Consider the following 27,473-nt stretch of genomic DNA (forward strand, 5'->3'; position numbering starts at 1 on the left):
ACTCTTCTATTAATACAGAATCTGAGATGAGCTCTAGCAGCCTCTTCAGACTGTCTCCCAGTTAGTTGGTGGTCACCTAAAACCCCAAACATTTCTCAAATACTATTGGTCAAAATTCTCATATTCTGTGCTTATGTAATTCATTTGTTCCTAACTACACAGATAATTACATTATTTCTTATAAAATGTGTTTGTATTGGTTTCATTTTTTTCCCTAAGGCTTTTGATTTCTGACAACTGCTAATTGAATAATGTGACTAACAGCCAGCAATGCATCCATGAATATAACTTAAGTTTTCCTGCCTTTGAAAAAACATACTAAATGTTTACAAAGGCATGTGGTGTGAGGGTGTGGTTTTAGTAATAGTGACGCTTTTCATTCTGTTGTATAGAAATACACTTTAGGTTACTGGTCTCCCTCTAACTGATAAGCGGTGTTATATATCTGATAATAAAGCTATTGCTGTTTAGGATAATTCAGTTTGGTTTTAAGATGCAAATGCCATGACAAGTTTGCAGTCGGTAGACGCTTTTTATACTCTGATTTCTACAACTTAAAGAGTGAGCACACTCAGTTTTCTGTTAATGGGTTTTTAATTTTGTGCAGTTCATCAGGGAGGGGAAACACTTTAACTAGTGACTCTGCTTTTACCGCTATAACTGGAGTGGATGTTTTCACGAAACAGTACTAACCCTTAATGCTTATTATTCCTCCCTCTTGATTTTAAAGTTTGGGTCACCTAAGTTGAATTTGACAGTTTGAAAAATATTGCTCTAGCTATATAACTTGGTTTTGATATGCTAGTTCTTTTAGATTTTGTTCAATTTGAAAAGTTGAACAAGTTTGCAAATTGTTTCCTCAAATGTACCAAATTACTCTCCCACCAACATTATAAAGTAGCTCTGTTGAATGATATCTTCCCTACACTTGGAATTACCCAGATGTCTTTATGTTTGCCTATCAAGAAGGTGTAAAGTGGCATATCGCTGTGGGTTTGTTTGTTTGTTTGTTTGTTTGTTTGTTTGAGTTGGAGTCTCACTCCATTGCCCAGGCCTGAGTGCAGTAGCACGCTCACAGCCACCCCAGCATCGACCTGCTGAGCTCTGATGATCCTTCCCCCTCAGCCTTCCAAGTGGCTAGAACTACAGGTGCGTGCTACCACGCCCAGCTTATTCTTTTGATTTACTATAGAGATGAGGTCTTGCCAAGTTGCCCAGGCTGGTCTCGAACCTGTGGGCTCAGGCAATTCACTTGCCTCGGCCTCCCAAAGTGCTGGGATTACAGGCTGAGCCACTGAGCCCAGCCTCACTGTGGTTTTAATTGGATTTCCCTGATGAGTAATGGGACTGTTGAGCATCTTTTCATGTTTATTAGCCACTTATGATTCCTTTTCTGAGAAATGCTTATTTGTGTTTCTTCTCATTTTTTAATCTGTCTTGTGGAGTTATGGAAGATCTTTAAACATTTAGCTACTAGTTCCTTGACGTGTTAAAAATATGGCCAGTTTTTGGCATGCTTTGTCACTTTCATTGTATCTTTTGATAAACATTGTGTCTTTTGAATTTTAGTATAGTTGAATTTGTCGATCTTACTTTATAGTACTTTTGGCATCTAATTCAAAAAATCCTCTCAAACCCAGTATTATAAAAACATTTTCTGGCTGGGTACAGTGGCTGAAACCTGTAATCCCAGAACTTTGGGAGGCCAAGGCAAGTGAATTTCCTGAGCCCACGGGTTCGAGACCAGCTCAGGAAACATGGTGAGACCTCGTCTCTACAATAAATCATAAAATTAGCCGGGGGCGGTAGCGTGTACCTGTGGTTCCGGCTACTTGGAAAGCTGAGGCGGAAGGATCGCTGAAGCCCTGCAGGTTGACCCTGGGGTGGCACTCCAGCCTTGGCGGTGGAATGAGACTCCAACTTTTAAAAAAAATTTCCTATGCCTTTCTTCTAAACATTTTAATTTTTATCATTAAGACTTACCTCTTAATCTGGAGCCGATTTTTTAAAATTGTATGTTGTATGAGGTTGAACTGCAGTTTAATTTTCTTCCATTAGCTCTGTCCTGGCACCATTCTCCCTTCTCCCTCACTGATCTGTATTGGCACCTCAGTCATATATAGTTTCTGTATGTATGGGTCTGTTTGTTGTTGTTTTTTATTCCTGCTTATTGGTTATTGGTTAATTTTTCTACCCCTGGATCAATTCCATACATTATTGACTCTAGCTTATTAACTTTTAAATGAAGGGCAAGTGCCATACCCCTGTTATCTTGGCTATTCTCGCATCTTTGCAGTTGTATATGTATTACATATTTTAAAATAATATTCTTATAAAGGTTGTATACAGTTTTGTTGGCTTTATGAGTACCTTTAATTCTATTATAAATGACATGTTGAGAAATTAGTTTAACTATATCCATATTGATCTTATATCCAAACATATTGTTAAATTTTCTTGGTCTGTAGATTCTTTTTAACTTCTCTATGTAGACAGTCCTCTGCAAATAAAGAATCTATTTCCTTCCCAGTCTTTGTAGCTACATTACTTATCACTGTGCTGGTATCTCTAAGCGTTTTTTTCTCATTCCGGATTTTAAAGGGAATTGTGTAAAATTTCACAGTTGAATATAATGTTCTAAAGGTGTTTTTTAGGTATTCTTTCTCAGGTTAAGTAAGGTTCCTTTTGCTCTAGTTTTAAAGTTTTCAGTTAGGAACAAGTATTAAATTTAATCAAATGTTTTTACTGTATCTTCAGATTATCATGGTTTTTCTTTTTTAATCTGTTAATATAGTGAATTAGATTAATAGTTAGGTTTCTAATATTAAAACCCCTTTGTATTTGCAGATAAATTCAAGTTGGTTATGATGTATTATCTTTTATACATCACAGGATTTGGTATGCTAATACTTTGGTATGCTTTTAGAATTTTTACATCTATACTTTTTCTTTCTTATACTGTCCCTGTTGAGTTTTCATATCCAGGTTATACTGACTGAATAGGAATTATTGCTTTTTTGTATGTCACAAGAAGAGATTGTATACTATACCTTGAAAGATTGGGCCTGGATTTTCTCTTTGAGAAGAAAATTATGGACCTATTTTGTCTTTCTATTGCTTCTAGAATCATTTTATGATTCTAGTCTGACAGTCCATCATTTGAACAAGTTAGGCAATATTTTTTTGATTATTGATAGGCTTATTTATAATCTTGCCATCTTTTTGTCCATTTTTCTCACTTTTTAAATAAATTTTTTATTTTGGAATAATTTTAAATCTACAGAAAAGTACAAAGATGGGACAGAGATTTCTTTTATACCCTTCACCCAGCTCCCCTAATATTAACATTTTATGTAATCATGGTACATTTATGATATTAGAGTTCTCCAGAAAGACCAGTAGGATAGATATTCACCTAAATGAGATTGAGTTTGTCAGGAGAATTGGATCATGTGATATGAAGGCTAAGAATTCCCACAACAGGCCATCTGCAAGCTGGAGACCTGGGATCCCAATAGCATGGCTCAGTCCAAGTCCAAAAGCCTTAGAATCAGGGAAGCTGCTGGTAGAAGTCACAGAGTACAAAGCATGGAGAGCCTGGAGTTATGATATCCTTAGGCAGGAAAGGAAGTGTGTCCCAACTCCGAAAGACAGAGTGAGAGAATTTGCCTCTCCTGTGCCTTTTTAGTCTCTCTAGGCTCCCAGCCTTGGATGATGCCCGCCCTCCCTGGGAGTGGATCTTCTCCACCCAGTCCACCCTTTCACGCGCCAGTCTCCTCTGGAAAAACCCTCACAGACACACCAGACGTAACGCTTTACCAGTTCCCTAGGTAGTTCCCAGTCAGGTTGACCCCTAAAATTAGCTATCACATCTGTCAAAATTAGGAAACCACTACTCTTACTTATAGACTGTATTTCCCGAGTTTTTCCATTGATGTCCTTTTTTTGTCTCAGTATCCAATCCAGAAATTCACTTTGCATTTAGCCTGTTTTTTAAAAATATTTTTTATTTCATACTTTAAGATGGTATAATAAGTTCAAGAAGGCCTTTCTAATTATTTAACAAAGATTTTAAAAGTTTTCCAGACATTGGAGCAGTATAAACAAATAATGTAGCAGAAACTCCGACTGCATTTAAGACCCTTCCTCCATCTTTGATGTTCTGCAGTTTCACTGTGAAGTATCTAGGTTGTTTTGTTTTTATTTCTGCTTGATCTATAGTGTGCCTCAATCTGTAGATTCCGTGTCTTTCATCAGTTCTGAAAAATTCCAAGCTATTATCTCTTCAAATTTTGCCTCTTTATTCTCTCTTCTGGAACTCTGGATATATGTAAAACCTCATTCTATTCTGTTCTTTTTAACTCCCAAGCTTGTCTTTCACATTTATCTCTGTCTCAGCCTTTGCCACATTCTGGGTAATATCTTTCAGCTCACTTATTTCGTCACAGCTTTCAAAGGAATCTAATTGGCTATTCAATCCATCTGCATAGTCACCCTTAGTTGTCTTAGGTTTGGTTTGATAATCAACTCAAAGGACACTAGAGGTTTAGTAAACCCAGCTCTAACTTAGTGTAGCTTTGTGAAGAGTATATAGCATATACAGCCGAGACATTCTCATCGAGAGAGCTTGCAGTAAGCCCAAGTGCAACTCTTAGGCCCCATCCCCACAGAGGACATATTTAGTTGTAGTGGAAGTGAATCACCTTGGCACAGAGAAGGCTCTCAGCACGGAAGACTTCAGTAGTTTTTTATGTGGTCCTAGTAACACCACCTCAGGGTCTGTAGTCCAGTCTCACAGTCTTCTCAGTCTAGATATAATCCTTAAATTAAGAGACTCATAATTCATAACTTTGATAACCAAGTACTAAATATTTGCCTTCAGAGAAACTTGATCTAAATTTTAAGAAGGCTTATTATACATGGTTTTTGGTGATTGTTTTGGGGCTTTGTTTTGTTTTTATTTGTCTGCTACTCCTTGTGAATTTGCCCCTTGTGTGAGCCCAGTGAGAGAATAAATGATGTTTTATGCAAAACCTGTTTTGTCCTCTCAGAGTATCCCATCAGTGGTATCCAGTCTACTCCCTAGAATGCTATGAAATGCCAATCTTGAAAAGAAACGCAATCCCAAATATAATGCTTTCTAAATACATATCCACATCTGATACACGTATAATTCACTTATCACCGTTTTTCTTCCAGAAACACATGGACCCACTTCTGTTCCTTTTGTTCTGTGTTGCAGTATTCAGAAATGTGAGACTATACACAAAATGGGAGATCGTTCAGAAGATGTCATTGCCAAATAATTTCAGAAACTGTATTTAGATATTTTGCCCCCGCCGCCCCGAGTCTTTCCCCAAAACTATGTAGGACCACCACTAAATTGAAATAATTAAATATAAATATGGTATCATTCATCAAAGTGATTTTAATTTGGAGACATTGGGAAAAATCTGATGCTATTTAAACAAGTAGTTAAAAATGCTAAGTTCTTTTTCTTTTGCAGAGTATTGCTGTTTAGGTGCAAACTAGGAGTATTGCAGTATACAGTTGTCAGACCATTCACCACCATCGTTGCTTTGTAAGTACACCAATTTTATATTACCATTAAAAAAAAATCCTTGTGCTCTTAATGTGGGAACAACTGGGTAGAAAAACATAAAAGAGCATTAATTTACTTGTTTATGTTGTAGTTCTAGTCTCCTGTAAAAAAAACACAGTATGTAGAAAACCTTCTCTATTAAATAATGTGGCCATTTATACACAAAGAATTACTACAGGGTTCTTCTAAATATTTACATCCTCTCTAGAGCTTGTTATAAAGCACTTTGGGGGAAAAAAAGCCCTCTTTTTTCACATGCATAGCTTTACAGAAACCGTATTTCAGGTTAAAATGTTAGGTTAATTACACAGTTTTATTTTCTACATAGTTAGTTAATAATATATTGAGAGTACTCTAGTCCAAAAAAGAAGTTATCTTTTTAGAACATTGTCAAGAAGTAGAATTGAGGTAAAATGGGGTATCATTAAACTAACTGGCAAAACTATTCCCTAAAAATTCAAGTATATCAAATAATTAAAAGCAGATAGATTGCATGCTTTATCTACTAGTTGTTACTAACATGCTGTCTTCATGCTTTTAGGAACAATGGAAGGACTGGTGAAATAATTCTTTATTTTGCTCTTAAGATAGCAATTATTTATTAGCCAATTAGGACTAATTTGTGATTTTGTGAGGGCATGCTTTATTTTTGCAGTTTAGAAATTGAGTAAGGATATAGCTTAATACTGATGGTAATATTTACTTGAGGAGATTTGGGTCTTCATAAAATTTGCCTCCATGACAATTTAGAGGAAAAAAGTTACAACCAGTTATAGGCCTGCATTATATGTTCTAGTTCAATGTTACATGTCTTATTTTGGATTTCCTTCAAGTTGGAAGAAGAATCATATGGTAACATTTCTAGAAAAATGTTTAATTTTTGAATCACCTCTGTGACCAAAGTCAAGTGATTATCTATGGGAACTTTCAAATAAACAGACCTAAATTTAAGTATTGCTGTTTTAAAGTACATAAAGATAGCTCATTTTTACCTTTTTTTTTTTTAAGAATTTGTGAGCTGGTTGGTGTCTATGATGAAGGAAACTTTAGCTTTTCAAATGCTTGGACTTACTTGGTTATAATAAACAATATGTCACAATTGGTAAGTAAATATTAGTTTTTCTGAGTTGTACTAAATTAGAGTAATTACTAAATTTTTTAGGCAAAGCTTTTTCTTAGAGCTTGTTTCTTTTTAGCCTTGAAATTTAATTTAGAGGAAAACTTGAGAAAAACTTTAATATTTTTATACACAAAGATATCTTTGTTAATTGTTTGGTGACTTATACCAAATTTGGTGACCAGTGGCTCATCACCTAGCTGTGTGAGTATGTCATAAACAAAAGCACAGTACTCTCTAAATGAACAAAATAAATACACGCACATACATTATGGGCATATTCAATAAGATAAAATGTTGGAGCCGGGCTGGGTGGCTCAGCCTGTAATCCCGCGCCTTTGGGAGGCTGAGGTGAGTGGATGGCCTGAGCCCACGGGTTCGAGACCCGCCTGGGCAGAGAGACCTCATCTCTACAATAAATCAAAAAATCAGCCGGGCGTGGTAGCGCATGCCTGTAATTCCAGCTACTTGAAAGGCTCAGGCGGAAGGATCGCCGGAGCCCAGCAGGTCGAGGCTGCGGTGGCCGGGAGCGGCCACTGCACTCCAGTCTGGGCAACAGAGTGAGACTCCAACTCAAAAAAAAAAAAAAAAATGTTGGATACATAGTTTGAATTAAAGTGGGAGGATAAAATTCTCTGATAACATATATCTGTAATCAAAGGAAAATTGAGAATGCCAAGTATTAAAAAAGGATAGGGTTTTAGAAACTGTAATGTTATAAAGATATAACTATTTAATCCTGTGGGCTTAAAAATGTGCATTTTATTCGGTTAATGCTGTCAGCACGGTAATAATTTAGATGTAACAGTATGCATGTGTGGTATTAGAGCTTTATAATAAAAATTAAATTTCTGTGTTTTCAAAGCTTTCCCACATGTTCATCTTCTTTATAGCCAGTAATTGTTTCTGGGAATGTAGTGTAAGGAAGTTGTCAGATAAGCACTTTTGCCTTGAATATCTTTGTTTATAAAGCCTGTTATTTATAAATAGCAAAAGGCTGGAAACAAGCCAGAGCCCAGGGATAGGGACTATTTAAATACACTGGTCTTTCCATTGGCCAAAATATTAAGCAATTAAAAATAATCCTGATAAAATATACAGAAGTTCGGTACTTTAAGTGGAAGGAAATATCGGGCAACAAAACTTTGTATGTGTGTGGTTCATGACAGCTGTTAAAAAACCATCTTCTATGTAGAAAGGAATGGTTGCATGATGGGCATGCATAACTTTATCGTTCCTGGACTGCTTTCATATTCTAACATATTTTCAGTTAGTATTTTATATGACTTTCGTGGGAAAAGGTGAACTTTTAAGAAAATGTTTGTTGCTGTTTAACACTGTACTAGGTTATTACAAGTGATTTCTAAAAGTAGTTAAGACTTATTTTTGAAACCTAATTCAGCTGGACTAACAATCCTGTTTCCCTGACTCTTAACATTCATATTTCATGGCCATACTTTTATTGAAATTGTACTTATTTAATGTGCTGCCTTATAAATAATATACATACAGTGTTACATAGGATAGACTAGATGACAAGCTAAAGCCTTATCAAATTAGTGGTCAAATTTGTGTTCAAAAGCTGTTACAAATTGATGTTTTTAAATTTAGCTGAATGAAAGCTGTTTCTTCCATTTGTGTCAATCATTTGTTTATTGTTCCTTTTTGGAGTCCAGGAAGTGAACATTTGAAAACATTTTCAGGGAAGATGTTATACATCTCTCTTGAGAAATTTCACATAGTATTATTCATCTACAACAAAATTATAGATGAAAAAGCTTGTTCATCTAAAGATAGAATAATAAAGCCTAGAAAAATTTGCCTGGAACATTACTCAGGTTGATAAACTTTAATATTTCTGCTACCATACTTAGTTATTCCTACTGAAGAAGTTTAAATGTTAATCTTGTTTCCAGTTTGCCATGTATTGTCTACTGCTGTTTTATAAAGTTCTAAAGGAAGAACTGAGTCCAATCCAACCTGTTGGCAAATTTCTGTGTGTCAAGCTGGTGGTTTTTGTTTCCTTTTGGTAAGTGTTGATTTCTTTTAAATGTTCTTGTTTTCTAAAGAGCAATCAAAATGGTTAAGGAGGATTTTTCAAATAGTCAATGCAAAAGATGGATTAAAATGTGTCTACTTACCTTTTTAAAAGTTTATCCTTTGCCCTTCTAGGGTTGTCATAAAGAAATAATCAGTTCTGTAACACTGATAAGATGAAAATAATGAGACAACCTAAATATATCAGTACTAGAAGAATAATTAAAATAAATCAGGCCAGGCACAGTGGCTCATGCCGATAATCCCAGCACTTTAGGAGGCTGAGATGAGAAGATTGCCTGCGCCCAGGAGTTCAAGACCAGCCTGGGCAACACAGTGAGAGCTCATCTCTACAAAAATTAAAAAATTAAAAAATTAGCTGGGCATGGTGGTGCATGCCTATAGTCCCAGCTACTTGGGAGGTTGAGGCAGGAGGATCCCTTGAGGCCAAAAGTTCAAGGCTGCAGCGAGCCATGATTATGGTACTGTACTCCGCTCTGGGCGACAGAATGAGACCCTGACTCAAAAACATCATGGTCCTGTCCATGATGGAGAATATTTAATAATGTAGGGAAATGTTCACCAGTCAATGTTATTTTAAAATAGAAGGCGGTCAGGCGCGGTGGCTCATGCCTATAAGTACTCATGGCACTTTGGGAGGCCAAGGTGAGAGGACTGCCTGAGCCCGCGGGTATGAGACCAGCCTGGACAACTTAGCAAGACCTAATCTCTACAATAAATCAAAAAATTAGCCGGGCATGGTGACATGTATCTGTAGTTCCAGCTACTTGGAAGGCCGAGGTGGAAAGATCGCCTGAGCCCAGCACGTCAAGGCTGCGGTGGCTGGGAGCATGCCACTGCCCTCCAGCCTAGGTGACAGAATGAGACTCCAATTCAAAACAAATAAAATAAAACAAGGCAAAACTATACATGGTCTCAGTTAAGAGATAGGTAATAGGAATCCTGGAAACAAATGCACCAAATTTAACAAGATGGAAATAATACAAAAGGGAAGAAAAAAAAAGAGAAATGTCCCTGAAATCCTACTACACAGAAGGAAAGGTTAACATTTCAGTATATCTGTGTCAAATGTAAAACTCCACAGAAATAGTTCTGTGTTATAAAAATTATTGGAATTTGATAGTATGTTCAGTATACTGTGGATATGTTCTTTGTCAGTAAAGAGAAATATAATTCTTTTTCCTTAGTAATCTGTTGTGGGTATAACTTTTTAACCAATCTCCTAATGATACATAAGTTGTTTCTAATTTTTTCACCTTTACAAGCAACACTGAAGTGAGTATCTTGATGATAAAGTATGAAAGTTTGTCTATCTTGTTATTTGCTGTTTAAATTTAACCTGGGGCCATATACCTAGATGTGCTTGAAATGCTCAAGCCTCAATCCCTGTCTTTGAGTCAGACCCCTTCTGAGTTTGTCTGAAAAGTACTTCAAACAAGACTGGCTTCAAAATTACTGTTTTTAAAAATAATCTGAGTGATTAATTAACACATGTGTAAACAGCATTAGTGTGTCTGGCCTTTAACTTTCTATTGTATGAGGTATGAGGCACTGTCTATGTAGAATTGCTTGTATACACTTTCAAAACAAAACAAAGATGTTTAAACTAAGTATCAAAGTGTTGAGACTACATGATCAAAATTTACCTAATGAAACTGTACTGTAATAAAGCAAATCAATGTATTAACACAGACACAGTTTCTTCAGGAATATGCTTCAAAAGCAGGGTGGTGGTCCACAGGTTGCACTGGGATTTCAGTGTTTTAAACGGCATATTTTTAAAACTACTGCTCGTTTTATGCTTGATATAGATCTGGCGTTTACCTTTTCCTAACATATAGGCAAGCAGTAGTTATTGCTTTGTTGGTAAAAGTTGGCGTTATTTCTGAAAAGCATACATGGGAATGGCAAACCGTAGAAGCTGTGGCCACAGGACTCCAGGTAAGTCGTGCCATCTCTGGATTAAATAGACCCTTACTGTTAGTTTGTTAAGCATTTTTATCTCTTGTCTCCATTAAACCTGACAGCATGTAGGGGTTACTATTATCCTCACTGTAAAGGTGAGAAAACAGGGGACCCTAGAGAAATTGGCCATAATTAGTGATTTATAACGGAGCCTAGAATAAAACCTGGATTTCATGTTATTCCTAGTCCCTTTCTCTTTCTGCATTTCCCCTCTTAGTCATTGGGTGGTGGATTGAGAATGCAATGTACTTCATGAAGAAATACTTGCAGTAGTCCAGAACAGATTTAAATGTTGGCATTTCATCTTTTGTTTCGAGATCAGAAATAATTTTAGAAAATAAAGAAAACTGAAAACAAAATAGCTGTTTATACTTTAGCACTCTTGAATAGCACGTAGCGAAAGCACCCTACAAAACTAAACTGAAAGCCAGCGACGGCTGACGCTTTCGCTTTCGCTGTTGCTGTTACAGGACTTTATTATCTGCATTGAGATGTTCCTTGCTGCTATTGCTCACCACTACACTTTCTCATATAAGCCGTACGTCCAAGAAGCAGAAGAGGGCTCGTGCTTTGATTCCTTCCTCGCCATGTGGGACGTTTCAGATATTAGAGATGATATTTCGGAACAAGTAAGGCATGTCGGTAAGTACTAGCCGTGGTTATTGATTTCTCCTAACGGGGCAGTTTAGGAGCTATTAAAGAGATGAAACAGGCTGTCGAAAGCATTACACAGTGCAGGCTCATCAAACTTGGAGGGTGGGAGGAGGGAAAGTGAGAAGCTTGTTTTTAAAATGTTCGGTTTATAACAGTACAAATAACTTTGGACTGATGTGGAAACCTTTATGTTAAAGGACGGACAGTCAGGGGACATCCTAGGAAAAAACTGTTTCCTGAGGATCAAGATCAAAACGAACATACAAGCTTGTTATCGTCATCATCGCAGGATGCAATTTCCATTGCCTCTTCTATGCCACCTTCACCCATGGGTCACTACCAAGGGTTTGGACATACTGTGACGCCCCAGACTACACCAACTACAGCTAAGATATGTGACGAAATACTTAATGATACTATAGGAGGGAAAAAAGACCCTTCAGATAAATCTGTGGACTCCTGAACAGTCTGGAAAAGCAAACTGTGCTACTACCATTTGTCATATCCCATGGCTCAGGATTTTGTGCTTGGGACACACCATAAATAATGGAAAATTTCAACACATAAGCAGGTGAAAGCCAAGTACAACTACTGGATTTATATATATGAGTTTTATATATCAGAAATAAGTCAGTCTAAATTTCCCAGACTTAGACTTGATCTTAACATTAGAGTATCACATACTCAAATGATAGAAACTGACTCCAACTAAATGTTCCTGGTATTACATTGCTTTACCAAGAGGATGAACATTAAAAAAAAATAGTACTTCCTATCACTGCTGCATGAATATACTCTGGAATTAACAGAAAGCATAATGCAGAAATATGAATCAGCGGAATTTAATCATAATCTTGTGCCATATAACCTTACCTAACAATTATTTCTCTATTTCTAAACTGAACGTCTTTCAATAAATAAGAACTTATCATTTATTTTCTGTAACTTTTTATGTCTCTCATTCTTTAAATATAAACCCTTAATGTTTTAACAAAAATTTTTTAATTAGAGGCACAATGAAAAAGAAATTAGTAAAAAAAAGACCACTTTTCCTCAGTGCTATTAAAGATGGCAGCAAATATAAATCTCAGCCGAATGGTCTTAATTTTTCATTAAACCACAGTCAAGACATGCAGGTGCTATTTGAGAAAAATTTATTATTTAGGATGGGGTTTCTCAAATTGCTAATCACAACCCACTGGGTTGTGTTTAACATTTTATAATAGATGTAAAGTACGGAAAATGGCATACATAGTATGCTGCAAAAATCAAAGATGAGTATTGTTCTCAAAACCTTTCTGTTATATAGTTGTACACACATACACATTCATATATATATACATGCTAATTCATAGTAAATACAGGACAAAATTTTTTAATTGCCCACTACTATAAATTATGCATGTCTATTAAAAGGAAAGCTGGGCTATATGTAAAAACTCCAGATTCACCAAAAAAAAAAAAAAAAAAAGTCATAAATGAATTCAGTAAATTTGCAAGATACAAAACCAACAACCAACATATAAAAACCAGTAGCATTTTTATACATAAATGATCTAACTGAAAAATCAAAAAAACAATCTCATTTACAGCAGCATCAAAAAATAATATCGCTGAACTTAAGGAGGTGAAAGATCTGTACACAAACTATATAAAATACTGATGAGCCGGGCTCGGTGGCTCAGCCTGTAATCCTGCGCCTTGGGAGGCTGAGGTGAGTGGATTGCCTGAGCCCACAGGTTGGAGACCCGCCTGGGCAACTTGGTGAGACTTCATCTCTACAAAAAATCAGCCGGGCATGGTAGCTGTAATTCCAGCTACTCGGAAGGCTGAGTCGGAAGGATCGCTGGAGCCCAGCAGATTGAGGCTGCGGTGGCCAGAAGCGGCCACTGCACTCCAGTCTGGGCAACAGAGTGAGACTCCAACTCAAAAAAATAAAATAAAATACTGATGAAAGAAACTGAAGACACAAATAAATGGACAGATATCCTGTGCTCATGGATCAGAATACTGCTAAAATGTCTACACTACCCAAAGCAACTTACAGATTCAATGCAACCCCTATCATAATCCCAATGGCATTCTTTACAAAAATAGAAAAAAAATCCTAAAATTCTATATATGGAACTATAAAAGACTGAATAGCCAATTCTGAGAAAAAGTAACCTGGAGACATGTTTCCTGATTTTAAATCGTATTACAATATTTTAGTAATCAAAACAGTATGGTACAGGCATAAAAATAGACACATAGACCAATGGAGCAGAATAGCCAAGAAATAAATCTAAGCATAGAGTCAACTAGTTTTTGACAAAGGCACCAAGAGGACACAAGGGAAAAAAGATCTTCTTCAATAAATGGTGCTGGGAAAACTGGATTTTCACATGCGAAAGAATGGATTTGGACCCTTATCTTACATCTACACAAAAATCAGCTCAAAATGGATAAAAGACCTAATGCAAGACCAGAAATTATACAACTAGAAGAGAAAAGGACTGTCAAACTAAAAAGCTTCTGCAAAGCAAAGGAAACAGTCAACAAAATGAAACAACAGCCTATAGAGATTGGGAAAAATACACTTGCAAGTCGCATATCTGATAAGGGGTTAATATCAAAAATTAATAAATCATACAACTCAGTAGAAAAACAAATATCCTGCTGAAAAATGGGCAAAAGCCCTGAATAGACATTTCTCCAATGAAGACATTAAAATTGTGAACAGGTATATGAAAGGGTGTTCAACGTCACTGATCATCAAGGAAATGCAAACAAAACCACTATGAGATACTACCTCACACCAGTTAGGATGGCTCTTATCAAAAAACAAAAGGTAAAATGTTGGTGAGGGTGTGGAGAAAAGGGAACTCTTGTGTACTGTTGGTGGGAATGTAGATTGGCACAGACATTAAGGAAAACAGCATGGAGGTTTCTAAAGAAATTGAAAATAAAACTTTTTGACCAAGTAATCCGCTTCTTCTGGGCATATACCCAAAGGCATGAAATCACCACTCTGTGTGTGTATATATATATATTGTGTGTGTATATATATATATATATATAGTGTGTGTGTATATATATATATACACTCCAGGTTCACTGCAGCAGCATTCACAATAGCCAAGATACAAAGAACTGTCCGACAGACAAACTGGGTGTGTGTGTATACATGCATACATATATTATACACACGCACACACACATAATGGAATATTCAGTCATTAAAAAAACAAAAACTTGCCATTTGCCACAACATGGGTAAGCCTGAAGGGCATTATGCTAAGTGAAATAAACCAGACACAGAAAAGATTACTCTCATATATGTGGATTCTTAATAAAATGCAAGCAGAAAGAGGGAACAGAAATAGTTACTAGGTGCAGGGGAATGGGGAGATGTGAGTCAGAGGATACGAGGTAGCAGATATATATAGGATAAGCAAGCCTAGAGATCAATATGGGACTATAGGAAATCACACTACTGTATTTGGGATGCCTGCTAAGTAAGCAGATTTTAGTGGCTCTTGTCACCAAAACTCGGGTAACTGTGAAGGTGGGTAAACTTGCTTCATGCTGTATACCTTAAATATATGCAATAAAATTTAAAAACAAAGTAAAGCTGGGCAGTATAACAGAGGTAGCAAGAATAGTCTGTGAACAAAGATACATCTTATTTCCTTAGTGACTTACAAAGAGCACAAAAATCATAATGATCTTCCTTCTTAATCTCCCTGTTTAAAAAGCCTGTAAAAATTGGGCCAATTATGAGTATTTCTTATTGTGAATACGAAGCAGAACTTTGAAAATTAAAGGTTTAGGATTAACTTTCTTGAATTTGATTTTTTTGTTACCAGCTTTTTCATTTCCCTTTGCCAAAGAAGATCAAGGAAAATGCTGACTCCTGAAGGTTTATTCCCCAGCTCCTACTCAGTTTTAATTACATTTAGCTTATAGCTTAAAGTCTTACTCAAGCTTGCATTCTCAAAACAAAACCTGAGGGGGGATTCTGAAATACACTGAGTACCTAAAGGAAGCAAGCCTGGACCCAGTAACCATAGTCCTCAGCTTCAGGGGAAGTTGACTTTCATTATTTCCCAATTATAAATTTGGATTTAAGAAAAAAGACCAAAATGACTAAAAATGTAAAGTTTTGCTTTATTTACTGACACATGACAATGAGAGAGTGAGACCTTTAAAATCCCTATTGAGTAAAATCAAGCAAAAAGAAAGTTTCCTAATTTGAAAATTAGTGATATATCCTTTTCCAGAAAGCAACTCTGCAGCAATATTTTTATAATAATACTACTCTTTAGAATATTTGAAATGTTCTTTATTAATGTCAATCTTTTTTAAAAGTATTTGGCCGCTACGAGGAACTGAATTTTTATACATCCCCACTAATTAAGACAAGAATTTGGTACTTGATGCTTTACTTAAACGTGACCACTAGAAAACTGCTCTTCATCACTTTACTGTGATGCTGACGTTGCTTTTATGATGCTGAACGCTGAGTACAAGTTCTTCTCCCATTTCAACCTGGATAGGATTATCTAAAACAACGGCAGCTTGTTTCCAGTGGGAGGCTTCACTTGAAGTATCCAACATAATCTCTTCATCAAGGTGCATATGATACCAAAATGGAATAGCAGTCACTTGTCCAGATTTACAAATGTGGACCTATGAAAATTAAGAAATGGAAGACTTAGATGACTAAATCTTTCTCTTTTTAGTCCATTTTAAATACAAAAAATGTATGTAAAAATACATTCACTCACCCAATTCAAATTAACATTAACCTATTTTACTCACTAATATTTACTCAAATCCATTTGTGTATATTGTTCAGAAAATAAGTAAGATGTAACTCTTCAAAGAAAGTGGCTAAGATTTTATATTACCTAGTTTAAGATAACCCTTCTGAATATGAGAAAAGTAAACATATTGAAGGTGGTCCTTACCTTTACTTCTCTGTTAGAGGTGTTTAAATACGGAGTCATTAAATCTAGTCTTAGGAGTTCCACTGGCTTACTTAAAGGTATACAGGGCAATGAGGATAGATCCAAAAACACACGTATAGGTACCTAGAAAAAGAATACATTTGCACTTGCACATAATCTTGAGTTTTTCACTTTTACACATTCCTTCTGTGGTCAGGACTTGCTTGTACTTGGCTCTGTACAATAGATGCTTCTTGTACCTGTTACCTCTTTATATGCCCACATCAAGCTAAGGCTTGCATCAGAACTTTCATTATTCCAGCACAGAATGAACGAACAAACAACAGTATAGGCATGTTAGATAATTTGCTGTGGTTTCAACTGCCTGTAGAGCTTTCATTGGGGTGAGAGCAAATTAAATTTTACTTAAACCAAACAGCTCTAAAAATTTAATTAAGCCAAGGTTTTGCTTATGAACTAATAAGCAAACAGTAACAACACTATTTATTGAATTCTTTGAGAAAAGATGCCAAACTCAACCAAACAGTAATGGATTTCATTTGGAAAATTAATTATTTCTAGAGGGCAGTGGTTCTCAATCTTAGCTGCAAATTAAAATCACCTAGGGAGCTTTTTAAGAGCCTAAATAGGCCAGGCATGGTGGCTCACACCTGTAATCCAAGTACTTTGGGAGGCAAAGGAGAGAGGACTGCCTGAGACCAGGGGTCTCAGGGGTTCGAGACCAGCCTGGGCAATATTGTAAGCACTCGTCTTTACAATAAATCAAAAAATCAGCCTGGTGTGGTGGTGCATGCCTGTAGTTCCAGCTACTTGGAAGGCTGATGTGGAAGGATCACCTTTACCCAGCCAAGGCTATAGTAGTCGTGATTGTGCCACTGCACTCCAGCCTGGGTGACAGAATGAGACCCTGACTTAATAAATACCCAAATGCTCAGACCACACCCCAGGCCAATCTGGAGTATCAGTAGTTCTGAAAGTCCCCAGATGTTTCCAATGTACAAAGTTGAGAGCCACTATTATTAAGTGTTCCATTAATTTTAGTAGCAATGGAATGTTGCTACTAATAATTTTCAAATTTCCTTATTTGACATAGAAAGGAAACTTGTTTAAACATCACTTTTCCTTGGTGTAAAAGAGTTTGTCATGGTGAAACAGGACACAGACACACCCACCTCTCCAGCCTAGGCAACAAAGCAAGATCTTGTATCTACAAAGTCTTTGTGTTTAATCAGCTGAGCATGTGCACCCATAGACCAGCTCCTCAGCACTCTCTGAGGTGGAAGGATCGCCTGAGCCCTGGAGGCTGAGTCTGTGCTAAGCCATGATCATGCCACTGCACTCCAGCCTGAACAGCAGAGAGTGATTCCGACTCAAAACCAAAACAAAACATGAAGTCTTCTCTTCTCCCCACATCTGATTGATCAAAAATACCTTCAAGGCTGGGCATGTGGCTCATGCCTGTGATCCCACCACTTTAGGAGACCAAGATGAGAGGACTGCTTGAGCCCAAGAGTTAACCAACCTAGGCAACACAGTAAGATCTCATCTCTACAAAAAAATCAAAGTATTAGCTGGCATGGTACTCTTCTCCTGTAGTTCCAGCTACTCAGAAGTCTGAGGAGGAAGGACTATCTGAGCCCAGGAAGTTGAGGCTGCAGTGAGCCACAACTGTGCCACTGCACTCCAGCCTGGGTAACAGAGTGAGGACCCCAACTAAAAAAAAACCCAAAAATTCCTACCTTTAAAACATACCTAGAATCCAATCACTTTGTACCACCTTAACTGCTACCACTCTAGTCTACGCCACTGCCACCTTTCACCCGGAATACGACAATAATTTCATGGCTTCGCCTGGTCTCACAAGTGTACTATTTCTAACACAGCAACCATATTGATCCTTTCAAAACATAAGTCATAGCTGGGCTCGGTGGCTCAGCCTGTAATCCCAGGGCTTTGGGAGACTGAGGTGAGTCGATTGCCTAAGCCTGTGGGTTCGAGACCCGCCTGGGCAACTTGGTGAGACCTCATCTCTACAATAAATCAAAAAATTAGCCGGGCATGGTAGCGCGCGCCTGTAGTTCCAACTACTAGGAAGGCTGAGGCGGAAGGATTGCCGGAGCTCAGCAGTTCGAGGCTGCAGTGGCCGGGAGCAGCCAGTGCACTCCAGTCTGGGTGACAGAGTGAGACTCCAACCCAAAAAAAAAAAAAAAAAAACATAACTCACGGCATGTCGCGCCTCTGTTCAGTACCCTCCAGTTGTTTCCTACCCCTTTGGGAGTAAAAGCCAAATTCTTTACACCAGTCAAAAGATCAAGATCTCGCCCCTAATACTCTGCATCTCTCATTACTCTCCCTCTCGATTTCTCCTTGCTGTTTCTGAAGAGTCCAATCTCGCTTCAGGCCATTTACACGTGTTGATCCTTTGGTTTTTGTACGATTTGCTTCCTTATTTCTTTGAAATCTGTTTAAATATCACTTCCTCATGAATCCTTTCCTTAGGAGTAACTATATGAAACTACAGAAAACGGTATATCCCCTACCCCACTCTCTATCTCCCTTACCCTATTTTATGCCCACACCACATCTCACTATCTGTCATACTAATCTTTTTACTTGTTTGTTCACTGTCTTCCAATTTGAATGCTAGCTCCATGAGTGCAGAAACTTTTATCTCTAATTTCACAGTCATATTCCCAAAATAAAATAGTGCATCTAGTAGATAATAAATATTTCTTGAATGAATACAGTCTCTGTTACAATCTCTGATTTTGTTTCATTGGCTCAGTTACTACTTTGTGTAATAGATAATCTTATTAGAGGAGACAACATCTAAGAAAACGAGTGAATGAAAATGTAAAATGTCAGCAAAGATTATGGTGCTTCCTAGTGGTCATCAGCTGACGTGAGACTGCAGTTGCAGGAGCCAGCTGTAGGGGTGTTAGTGCAGAGAATGCAGAGTTGGATTTAACCAAGGTAGAGTAGAAAAATTGAAGAGAAGTTTATATGTAAATTATATAAACAATTATATGAAAAAATACAGACCATGAAATATAAGCTGTTAAGGAAGGAAGAGAGGATATAAGATGGAAGAACAGTGAAAAGACGGCAGGATCCACAGAGAATTGTTGATGTCAGAGTCAAGAATAAGGCAGAAAGGTAGGAGACGGCAGTGTCCTTGGACCATATGAAGAAATACTCTAAACTTCTCTATATTCTGTCAACTGCATTCTATTAAACCCTCCAAATCAACCTCTAAAACCTTAGTTAGCCAGCCCTGAAAGAAGTTCAACTAATGTATGTTTGTTGAGCAGTTATTATTCATGGAAGACATAAAAATGCATACTCATCCAAGCATGGTGGCTCAAGCCTGTAATCCTAGCACTGTGGGAGGCCGAGGTGAGAGGATTGCCTGAGCCCACAGGTTTGAAACCAGGCTGGGCAACTTCACGAGACCTCATCTCCACAATAAATGAAAAAATTAGCTGGGTGTGGTAGCATGCGCCTGTAGTTCCAGCTACCTGGTAGGCTGAGGTGGAAGGATCGCCTGAGCCCAGCAGGTCAACACTGGGGTGGCCGTGAGCATGCCACTGCACTCCAGCCTGGGCAACAAAGGGAGACTCCAATTCAAAAAAAGCATACTCAAGCACTATCAAGAGCCTTTGGATAAAAATTTTAGCTGTCATTTCTTTAATTCTGCACTTAATATCTCACCTCCCAAAATTCTGCTCTGGCTTACATGACAGATCCCACCTACTTCCCCCCTTAGTCTCCAACCTCAAACCTCTTCCCTAGACATTCCATCCACTGCCACTATTTTAACCCACTCTCATTTCTAAATGTTGATCCCCCGTTTCTCAGAGACAACTCTTTTCCTTGAGCTCCATATTCCTAGGCTCCTACACTGCTGTTCCCTGCAATCTGACTGCCTAGACTCTGGACACTAGCTGCTCACACAGATCAGCTGCCAACCTGAGGTCTCAACATAAGCGTTCAAATTTAGAACATAGATCTTCTAGATGCTTCTTTTTTAGGAAAAACGCTCTCTTTCATAAGACAAAACCTAGGACCCTACTTTCCATTTATAACCATCAAAGGAGTATCTATAAACTTTTATCAGTAGTCATGACAAAATTCCCCTAGGTTGATTTTTACCTATGATAAGTTCCTTTGCTCTAGGAAACTGATCATCATTCTGATGTAAGTAAAATAATGACTAAATAAAACTAAAGAGAAAGATAAGGTAGACTATGGAAGACAGCATCCTATTTGAACTTCTTTTCTAGACACTTACCTGAAACTGGTTAATAAACGGTGCTATATTTAATCCAAGAGTACGTTCTGCTCCTTGAACAGCACTCTCTTCTACTAGTGTCTGTGATTCCACAAGCAACCCAAACATCAGCACATACTGAGGAAAGATCTTGCCTCCAGATTGCAGTAAACACCTAAAGAAGGAACAATATTTTAAAAAGCTTTTTGATTCCCTAAATTTTATAAACCTCAATAACTAAGAATCATGATGAATTAGTTTAAGATCTAGAGATTAATACTTATTAGACTTGATATTAATAACTTTGTTATAAATGAGCTGTAGTTCAGAATAGTAAACCACTGGAAATAATAACCAAACAAGTCAACCTTAAAGTGACTGCTGATCAATTAAAGGGAAAACCAGTTTAGCTACATGGACATAGTAAGTCTGAGTCAGGAATGAGTCATCAATGGATGATAAAACTAGTAGGTGAAAGTTTGATTAGGGAAAGGATATTTACATAGTCTTAAAGTATCACCCCCACAAATGACTTATTCACCACAAAAAGGAAAACAGTAATCTCCGTGGAGAAATCTGGTGGGTACAACTTAAACCACGTGATCTAAATTAACATAAAAATAATGTAATAAAGCAACACTATTTGCCTCCAAATATGACAAAACATCTGTGGTATTTATTCTTTTCTAAAATAGATAATCTGTGTCTAATCATAACAAAATGAGAAACATTCTACAAAATAAATGGCCCACACTCTGCAAAGACTGTCAGAATAAAAGAGACTATAGAGACATGAAAACTAAATGTAGTATATGCAATATGTGATCCTGGACTGGATTCTGGACAAGGAACAAAAAAGCTATAAAGGGCATTACTGTGACAATTGGTGAAATCTGGGTAAGATCTGTGGATCAGATAATAGTACTGTCCATGTAAACTTCCTGATTATGATAGCTGTACAGTGGTCCTGCTCTTTGAAAATACACACCACAGTATTAGGAGTACAGGGGTATGTATGATATGTGCAATTACTCCAAATGATTCAGAGAAAGAAAAATAAAGTATAATTACATTATATAATAACACTTATGGTTATAATAACAATTATAATGCAAAAAAAAATAAAGGGTCTAAATACTCTAGAAAAGAAAGCAAGTCAATAAAGGGTTAATAAAACCCTTCTCGCCGGGCTCAGTGGCTCAGCCTGTAATCCCACGCCTTGGGAGGCTGAGGTGAGTGGACTGCCTGAGCCCATGGGTTCGAGACCCGCCTGGGCAAATTGGAAAGACCTCATCTCTACAATAAATCAAAAACTAGCCGGGTGTGGTAGCACACGCCCATAGTTCCAGCTACTTGGAAGGCTGAGGCGGAAGGATCGCCGGAGCCCAGCAGGTCGAGGCTGTGGTGGCCGGGAGTGGCCACTGCACTCCAGTCTGGGCAACAGAGTAAGACTCCAACTCAAAAAAAATAAAAATAAATAAAATCCTTCTCCTCCTCCTACTGATTGGGTCTCCTTCTCTTTGCCTGAAAATCTCATAGAGATGGAATGTCAGCTGTGGTTCATCAGCAACATTGCTTTTGGTAAAAAACACACAACACACACACACACACACACACACACACGATGTACCTCTTACTGAGCAGACTACATTAGGACCGAGAAAACTATGAACAAACGAGAAATGCTTGTTGGGAACTACCACCTACGGGCTTCCCTGAATGTAGGGTAACTTAGCCGGGTGTTGTGTTGCTAGGACTTAGAAGCTGTGCCCATGGGAAAGTCAGTTGTTCTATGAAGCTAGGGGCTCTTAAACCAAGACTTCTCCCACACCTAACTATGTTGGTTTCCTCAAGTTATATGGGTGGTGAATGAGAGATGGGTATTGATACTTTAAGGTACTTTAAACCAAGTAATTATTTTCATTTGCCACATTTACATTCAACTGTCATATCTCTAATTTTTTACTAAATATCCCAGGCTTGCCTCTACCTGAACTTCCAGAACAGAGTATTAGATAGGTATATCCTTTAGTTGTTATTCCTAAATTAAATATTTAGAGCAAGTAAGGTTCTAGTCATTAAAATAAAAAACTAAATTCACCAACACATTTGTACATATCTAAAAATAACTCGTATAATTTTCTAAATTTATGCTATATATTAATAGTTTCCCTAAATAGATCATTAAAACCTAGACAATCTATAAAACAGTGCATTCCTCAAAACCACTTTGGCACTTCTGCTCCTGAATTAGTTTTAAATTAATTACCCCCAGGCTTTTACTAAACTGGTTATCTCAATTTTTTAACCATTTAAAGATATCTAAAGCCAGAATGACAAATTATAATGACAAGAAACAGCAATTAAATGCACTGCAGGACCCTTGATTAGAACTAGATTTGGGGGGGAAGCAACAAAGAATATTATTGAAACAACAGGGGAAATTGTAATATGGACTATATATTAATAACAGTATTTTATGAATGTTAAATTTCCAGAGTGTAATAATTTTATTGTGACATGTAGGGGAAGGCTTTTGATGTTAGGAGACACAAGCTAAATTCAAAGTAAGGATGAAATTCATGATGCTAACAACAAAAATTGTCAAATGGTTTAGTAAGACAGTATCTACTGCTCATTGGTGTTATTCTTGCAGTTTTTCTTAAGTTTGAAGTTTGGTAATTTCAGAATAAGTTAGAGAAAGAGTTAATAAGTAAACAGTCTGCACTTATAACAGGTCACTCTGTCCCTAAAGACTAGCTACCGGAAGCCATATCCTCAGAGGGGATGTGATCACATGGATTCAGCAAGGAAAGCCAGAGATGGCTCCTAGGTGAGATGACATCAGACTGACAAAGACAGATCATTATCCTGGACCAGGATGGTCTCTCCTCACTCACTAAAATAACCTGATCCTATGAGTTGTAATGAAGTCCGTACACACAGATTAGCCTAAAAATGGACTCCACCCTAACCCCAATGCTCTACTCACTGTTGCTATTCCTTTCCTATCAACTCTAGCATTTTAGGTAAAGACTGGCAGAAATGGAATCTCAACAATTACTGAAATTTCACATTTCTTAACAAATTTACATAGCTCTTAACAGAAGTCCTATCGAACTAGCTAAAATTGTACTCTTCCTAAATTACTGGGAAAATCTACCTGTTTTTTTCAAGTTTAATCTTGAAAACTCAGGTTATTAAAATTATCTGAATAGCCAGGCACGGTGGCTTACGTCTGTAATCCCAGCATTTTTGGAGGCTGAGTCAGGAGGATTGCTTGAGCCTAGAAGTCTGAGACCAGCCTGGGCAACATAGTGAGACCTCATCTCTACAAAAAAATCAAAAAATGAGCCAGGCATGGTGGAATTCACCTGTAGCCCAGTTATTGGGAACTTAAGAAGGGAGGATTTGTTGAGCTCAGGAGTTTGAGGCTGCAGTGAGCTGTGATTGTGCCACTGCACTCCAACCTGGGCAACAGAGTGAGACCCTGACTCAGAAATAATAATAATAATGAATAAAATTATCTGACTAAATGAAGTTATCTGCTAACTGTTATGCATTTAAATGAGAATCAGATCTAACATTTTTTAAGATCACAAAGTTCTCTGAAAGGAGAGACTAGCCACAGAGCTTTACGTTACTTGACTCACAACTCTCCATTCCCCAAATAGCCACAAGAGGGTATCATTCTATGAAATTTGCAGGTTAATATAAGACAACCATCTAAGCATGAAATCCGTGGGAGAAAGAGAGGGAGGACAATGCCATGCAGGTCACTTAGTAGTTTTAGAATGTTTCTACTTATAAAACTTCTGACACAAAATAGGGGGGGACATTCCCACACCAAGCAAGTCTCAGACAACAGCTGGATGTCAACAATTCAAATCCATTCTGACCCTACCTGTAGTTAGTTAGTATCAGACCTCAAAAGTTAAAGGGCTCAGTCCCACATGACTGACCCCACTTCAATGTCAACTGTAAGTCCGGGACTTCCAGTTCTTTTAGCCAACTGTCTATAAATCAAGGGTTCCCAAGACTCTCTCTTCAGGTTTGATAACTTATGAGAATGGCTCACAAGACTCAGAACACATTTTACTTACAGATATTGGTTTATTACAAAGGATACAACTTAGCAACAGTCAAACAGAACACATATATAGTGTAAGAGTAGTTGTGATTTATAATACTTACACTATATATCTGATCTTCATCCTGTCTAGCACAGAACTCCTAAAACCCCTGGAATTTCTGGAATGCTAAGAATTTTTATATGATAATGAAATGAAGGATGGCTGGGAGCTCCTACCTAGCCTCACGTTGGGGGCTGATAGAGAGCTGGAACTTTCTGTCCAACCCACTAACCACCTGGGAGGAGAGACAGACTAAAGGCTAAATTGACAACTAATAGCCAGCGATATAATTACTCATGCCTACATAATATCTGAAAGAACAGGGTTCAGAGAGCTTTCAGGAAGCTGAACATACAGGGTTCCTGGAACTGAGCCCTCAGTCTATGGGTGTGATACACTCTCCGGGTTGGCAGTGTCACAAATGAATTGAGTTAGAGGATATCCAGTTGGTGTCCTGGAGAACTGCTTAGTGCACGTGAAGAAATCCCTGCACCTCTCGTCAGAAGTGCTGTACAGAGTGGTAAGTGAATAGAGGAAAAAACAGTCTGTTTTTTATCCCTAACAGCAATGGACCCCAGGGTACACAGAACTCCCGGGCCCTCTCCCAGCATGCTACCCTCCCAGCACTTCAACATGTTCACCAACCCGGATGGTCTGGAAATACCACTGTTTAGCGTTTTTATGGTGACACCATTACACAGACATGACCAATTAAATCACTGGTCACTGGTGATTCATCACATCTCCAGCCCTTCTCCTCCAGGGAAGAAGGACTAAAAGTTCCAACCCTCTAATCACATAGTTAGTTCCAAACTTTGGCAACCAGCACTCATCTGAAGCTATCTAGGGGCCTACCTGGAGTCAACTCATTTTTACAAACTCATATATGATTAGCTAGTAAAAGACGCTGGTTTCAATTCTATCACTCATGAAATTCCAAGGGTTTTAATACTACTGGAACTGGATTAGACAAAATACATATTTCTCATTATATCACAATATCCTAGGTAATATCCAGAAAATGTAGGCTGAACAAAAAGTCAAAATGTCATCGACTGAATCCTAAGAGTAAGAAAATTCTGAATAAAGTGCTAACAACCATGCCAGAGATAAATACTACATAAATACAATGTAAAAAAATTTAAAATACCACATTTACACTTTTGGAGACAGTATCTCGCTCTGTTGCCCAGGCTGGAGTGGTGATGGATCACGGCTCACAGCAACCTTGACCTCCTGGGCCCAGGTGATCCTCCCGCCTCAGCCTCCTAAGTAGCTGGGACTACAGGCACACACCACTATGCCTGGCTAATTTTTATGTTTTTTGTAGAGATGAGGGGCTCGTTATGTTATTCAGGCTGGTCTTGAACTCCTGGCCTCAAGTGATCCTCCCACTTTAGCCTCCCAAGTTGCTGGAATTACAACCATGAGCTTCCACACCCAGCATCACACTATTTTAATCTAAAGTCTTCTAAAAATGTTTAACTCCGTGTTACTGTCACTAAACAGCAACTGCCTTAAAAGCCTGCTTAACTTTACTAACATTGTGTATTTTCTTGTCACTTATATCACTGCAGCTGCCAGACTCATCAATTAATTCCTTTGCAAAGCTAAATGATACTTCAGAACCATCTATGCCTTCAGCAATGAAAAAAAAATGTTGCAACTCAAAAGTCTAACCATAACTGGCAAAAATTTTGAAAAGAATAAATTTTACTGATTTCTTGTAATTCAACACACACACAAAATTTTAATGAGTGTCTTAGTCCACTGTGTGCTGCTGTAACAGAATACCACAGACTGAGTAATTTATAATAAACAAAGACTTATATGGCTCCCGGTTTTGGAGGCTGGGAAGTCTAAAATCAAGGGGCCACATCGGTGAGGACCTTCTTGCTAAAGCATAATGTGGCAGAAGGTTCCACAGGAGTATGAGTAAAAGAGAGAGACGGAAGGGGCCAAACTCTTCATTTATAAGAGCCCCATTCCCATGATAACGGCATCAATCCATTCATGAGGACAGAGCCCTCATGACCTCATCATCCCTTAAGGTCACACCTCTCATCACTGCTGCACTGGGGATTGTTTCCAACACATGAACTTGGAAGACACATTCAAATCACAGCAATGGATATTTTTAAAAATCAACCAAACCAAAGCGCTTACCAAGCCTTCTTGCACTCCCTGTATTTTCAACTAGCATGAGTGAATAGAACTTCTGAATATTCTAAAACTACAACTGGAAAGTAACTGTGAATACTTAAGTTTACTAAATGATTCCTTTTTGTTGGGAGCCGGCCATGGAGGCCCACTGAGCGTTAGGGATCAGGGAGGGCCGTGGATCCCCGAGACCGCTAGGATGTGTTCGGGAGCCGTAGACCCCATTTTCCTCCCCCTTTTGCCATGCAGCACAAACAACCTAAAGGAACTCTGCTGGCCTAAGCTGAAGGTTCTGTGACTGTGACAGGCATGGCTCACTCTAGAAACCCATTGTTCCTGTTTCCCATAAACTGCAGTTTCGGCTTAAGTATTAGATATAATTCAAACTCAGGTCACATTTGGGAGCCTTTTATACGGTACAAGCTTCTTTATAAGATTTAAAAGAATATTTGTAGAATTAGTATATACTTATGGAGAGTTGTTTTCAGCTTTTCAATGGTAGAGATGATTATCAAGAGTGGCCCAGCACAGAGTTTGGGCTGGGCCACATTCCTGAGAGCCC

At 37.9% G+C, this 27,473-nt stretch overlaps 2 protein-coding genes across 2 annotated transcripts in view; one reads left to right on the forward strand and one right to left on the reverse strand.

Moving 5' to 3' along the window:
- TMEM184C (transmembrane protein 184C) overlaps nt 1–12,331 on the forward strand; it is a 22,122-nt gene extending 9,791 nt beyond the window's left edge. Inside the window, exons 5-10 of the mRNA XM_008065051.1 lie at nt 5,507–5,581; nt 6,611–6,704; nt 8,636–8,748; nt 10,619–10,718; nt 11,213–11,384; nt 11,594–12,331. Of these exons, the coding sequence (XP_008063242.1) occupies nt 5,507–5,581; nt 6,611–6,704; nt 8,636–8,748; nt 10,619–10,718; nt 11,213–11,384; nt 11,594–11,859 (820 nt within the window). The 3' untranslated portion in view covers nt 11,860–12,331. The remainder of the gene's footprint in view (nt 1–5,506; nt 5,582–6,610; nt 6,705–8,635; nt 8,749–10,618; nt 10,719–11,212; nt 11,385–11,593) is intronic.
- Nucleotides 12,332–15,521: 3,190 nt separating this feature from the next.
- The window catches only part of PRMT9 (protein arginine methyltransferase 9), a 54,697-nt gene continuing 42,745 nt past the window's right edge, over nt 15,522–27,473 (reverse strand). Inside the window, exons 10-12 of the mRNA XM_008065052.2 lie at nt 20,640–20,793; nt 16,349–16,471; nt 15,522–16,067 (exon numbers count right to left, since the gene is read on the reverse strand). Coding sequence (XP_008063243.1) covers nt 15,855–16,067; nt 16,349–16,471; nt 20,640–20,793 — 490 coding nt within the window. The 3' untranslated portion in view covers nt 15,522–15,854. The remainder of the gene's footprint in view (nt 16,068–16,348; nt 16,472–20,639; nt 20,794–27,473) is intronic.

This window comes from Carlito syrichta, unplaced genomic scaffold (assembly GCF_000164805.1).
Source record: "Carlito syrichta isolate Samal-C Ts95f unplaced genomic scaffold, Tarsius_syrichta-2.0.1 Scaffold308142, whole genome shotgun sequence".
Taxonomy (NCBI): domain Eukaryota; kingdom Metazoa; phylum Chordata; class Mammalia; order Primates; family Tarsiidae; genus Carlito; species Carlito syrichta.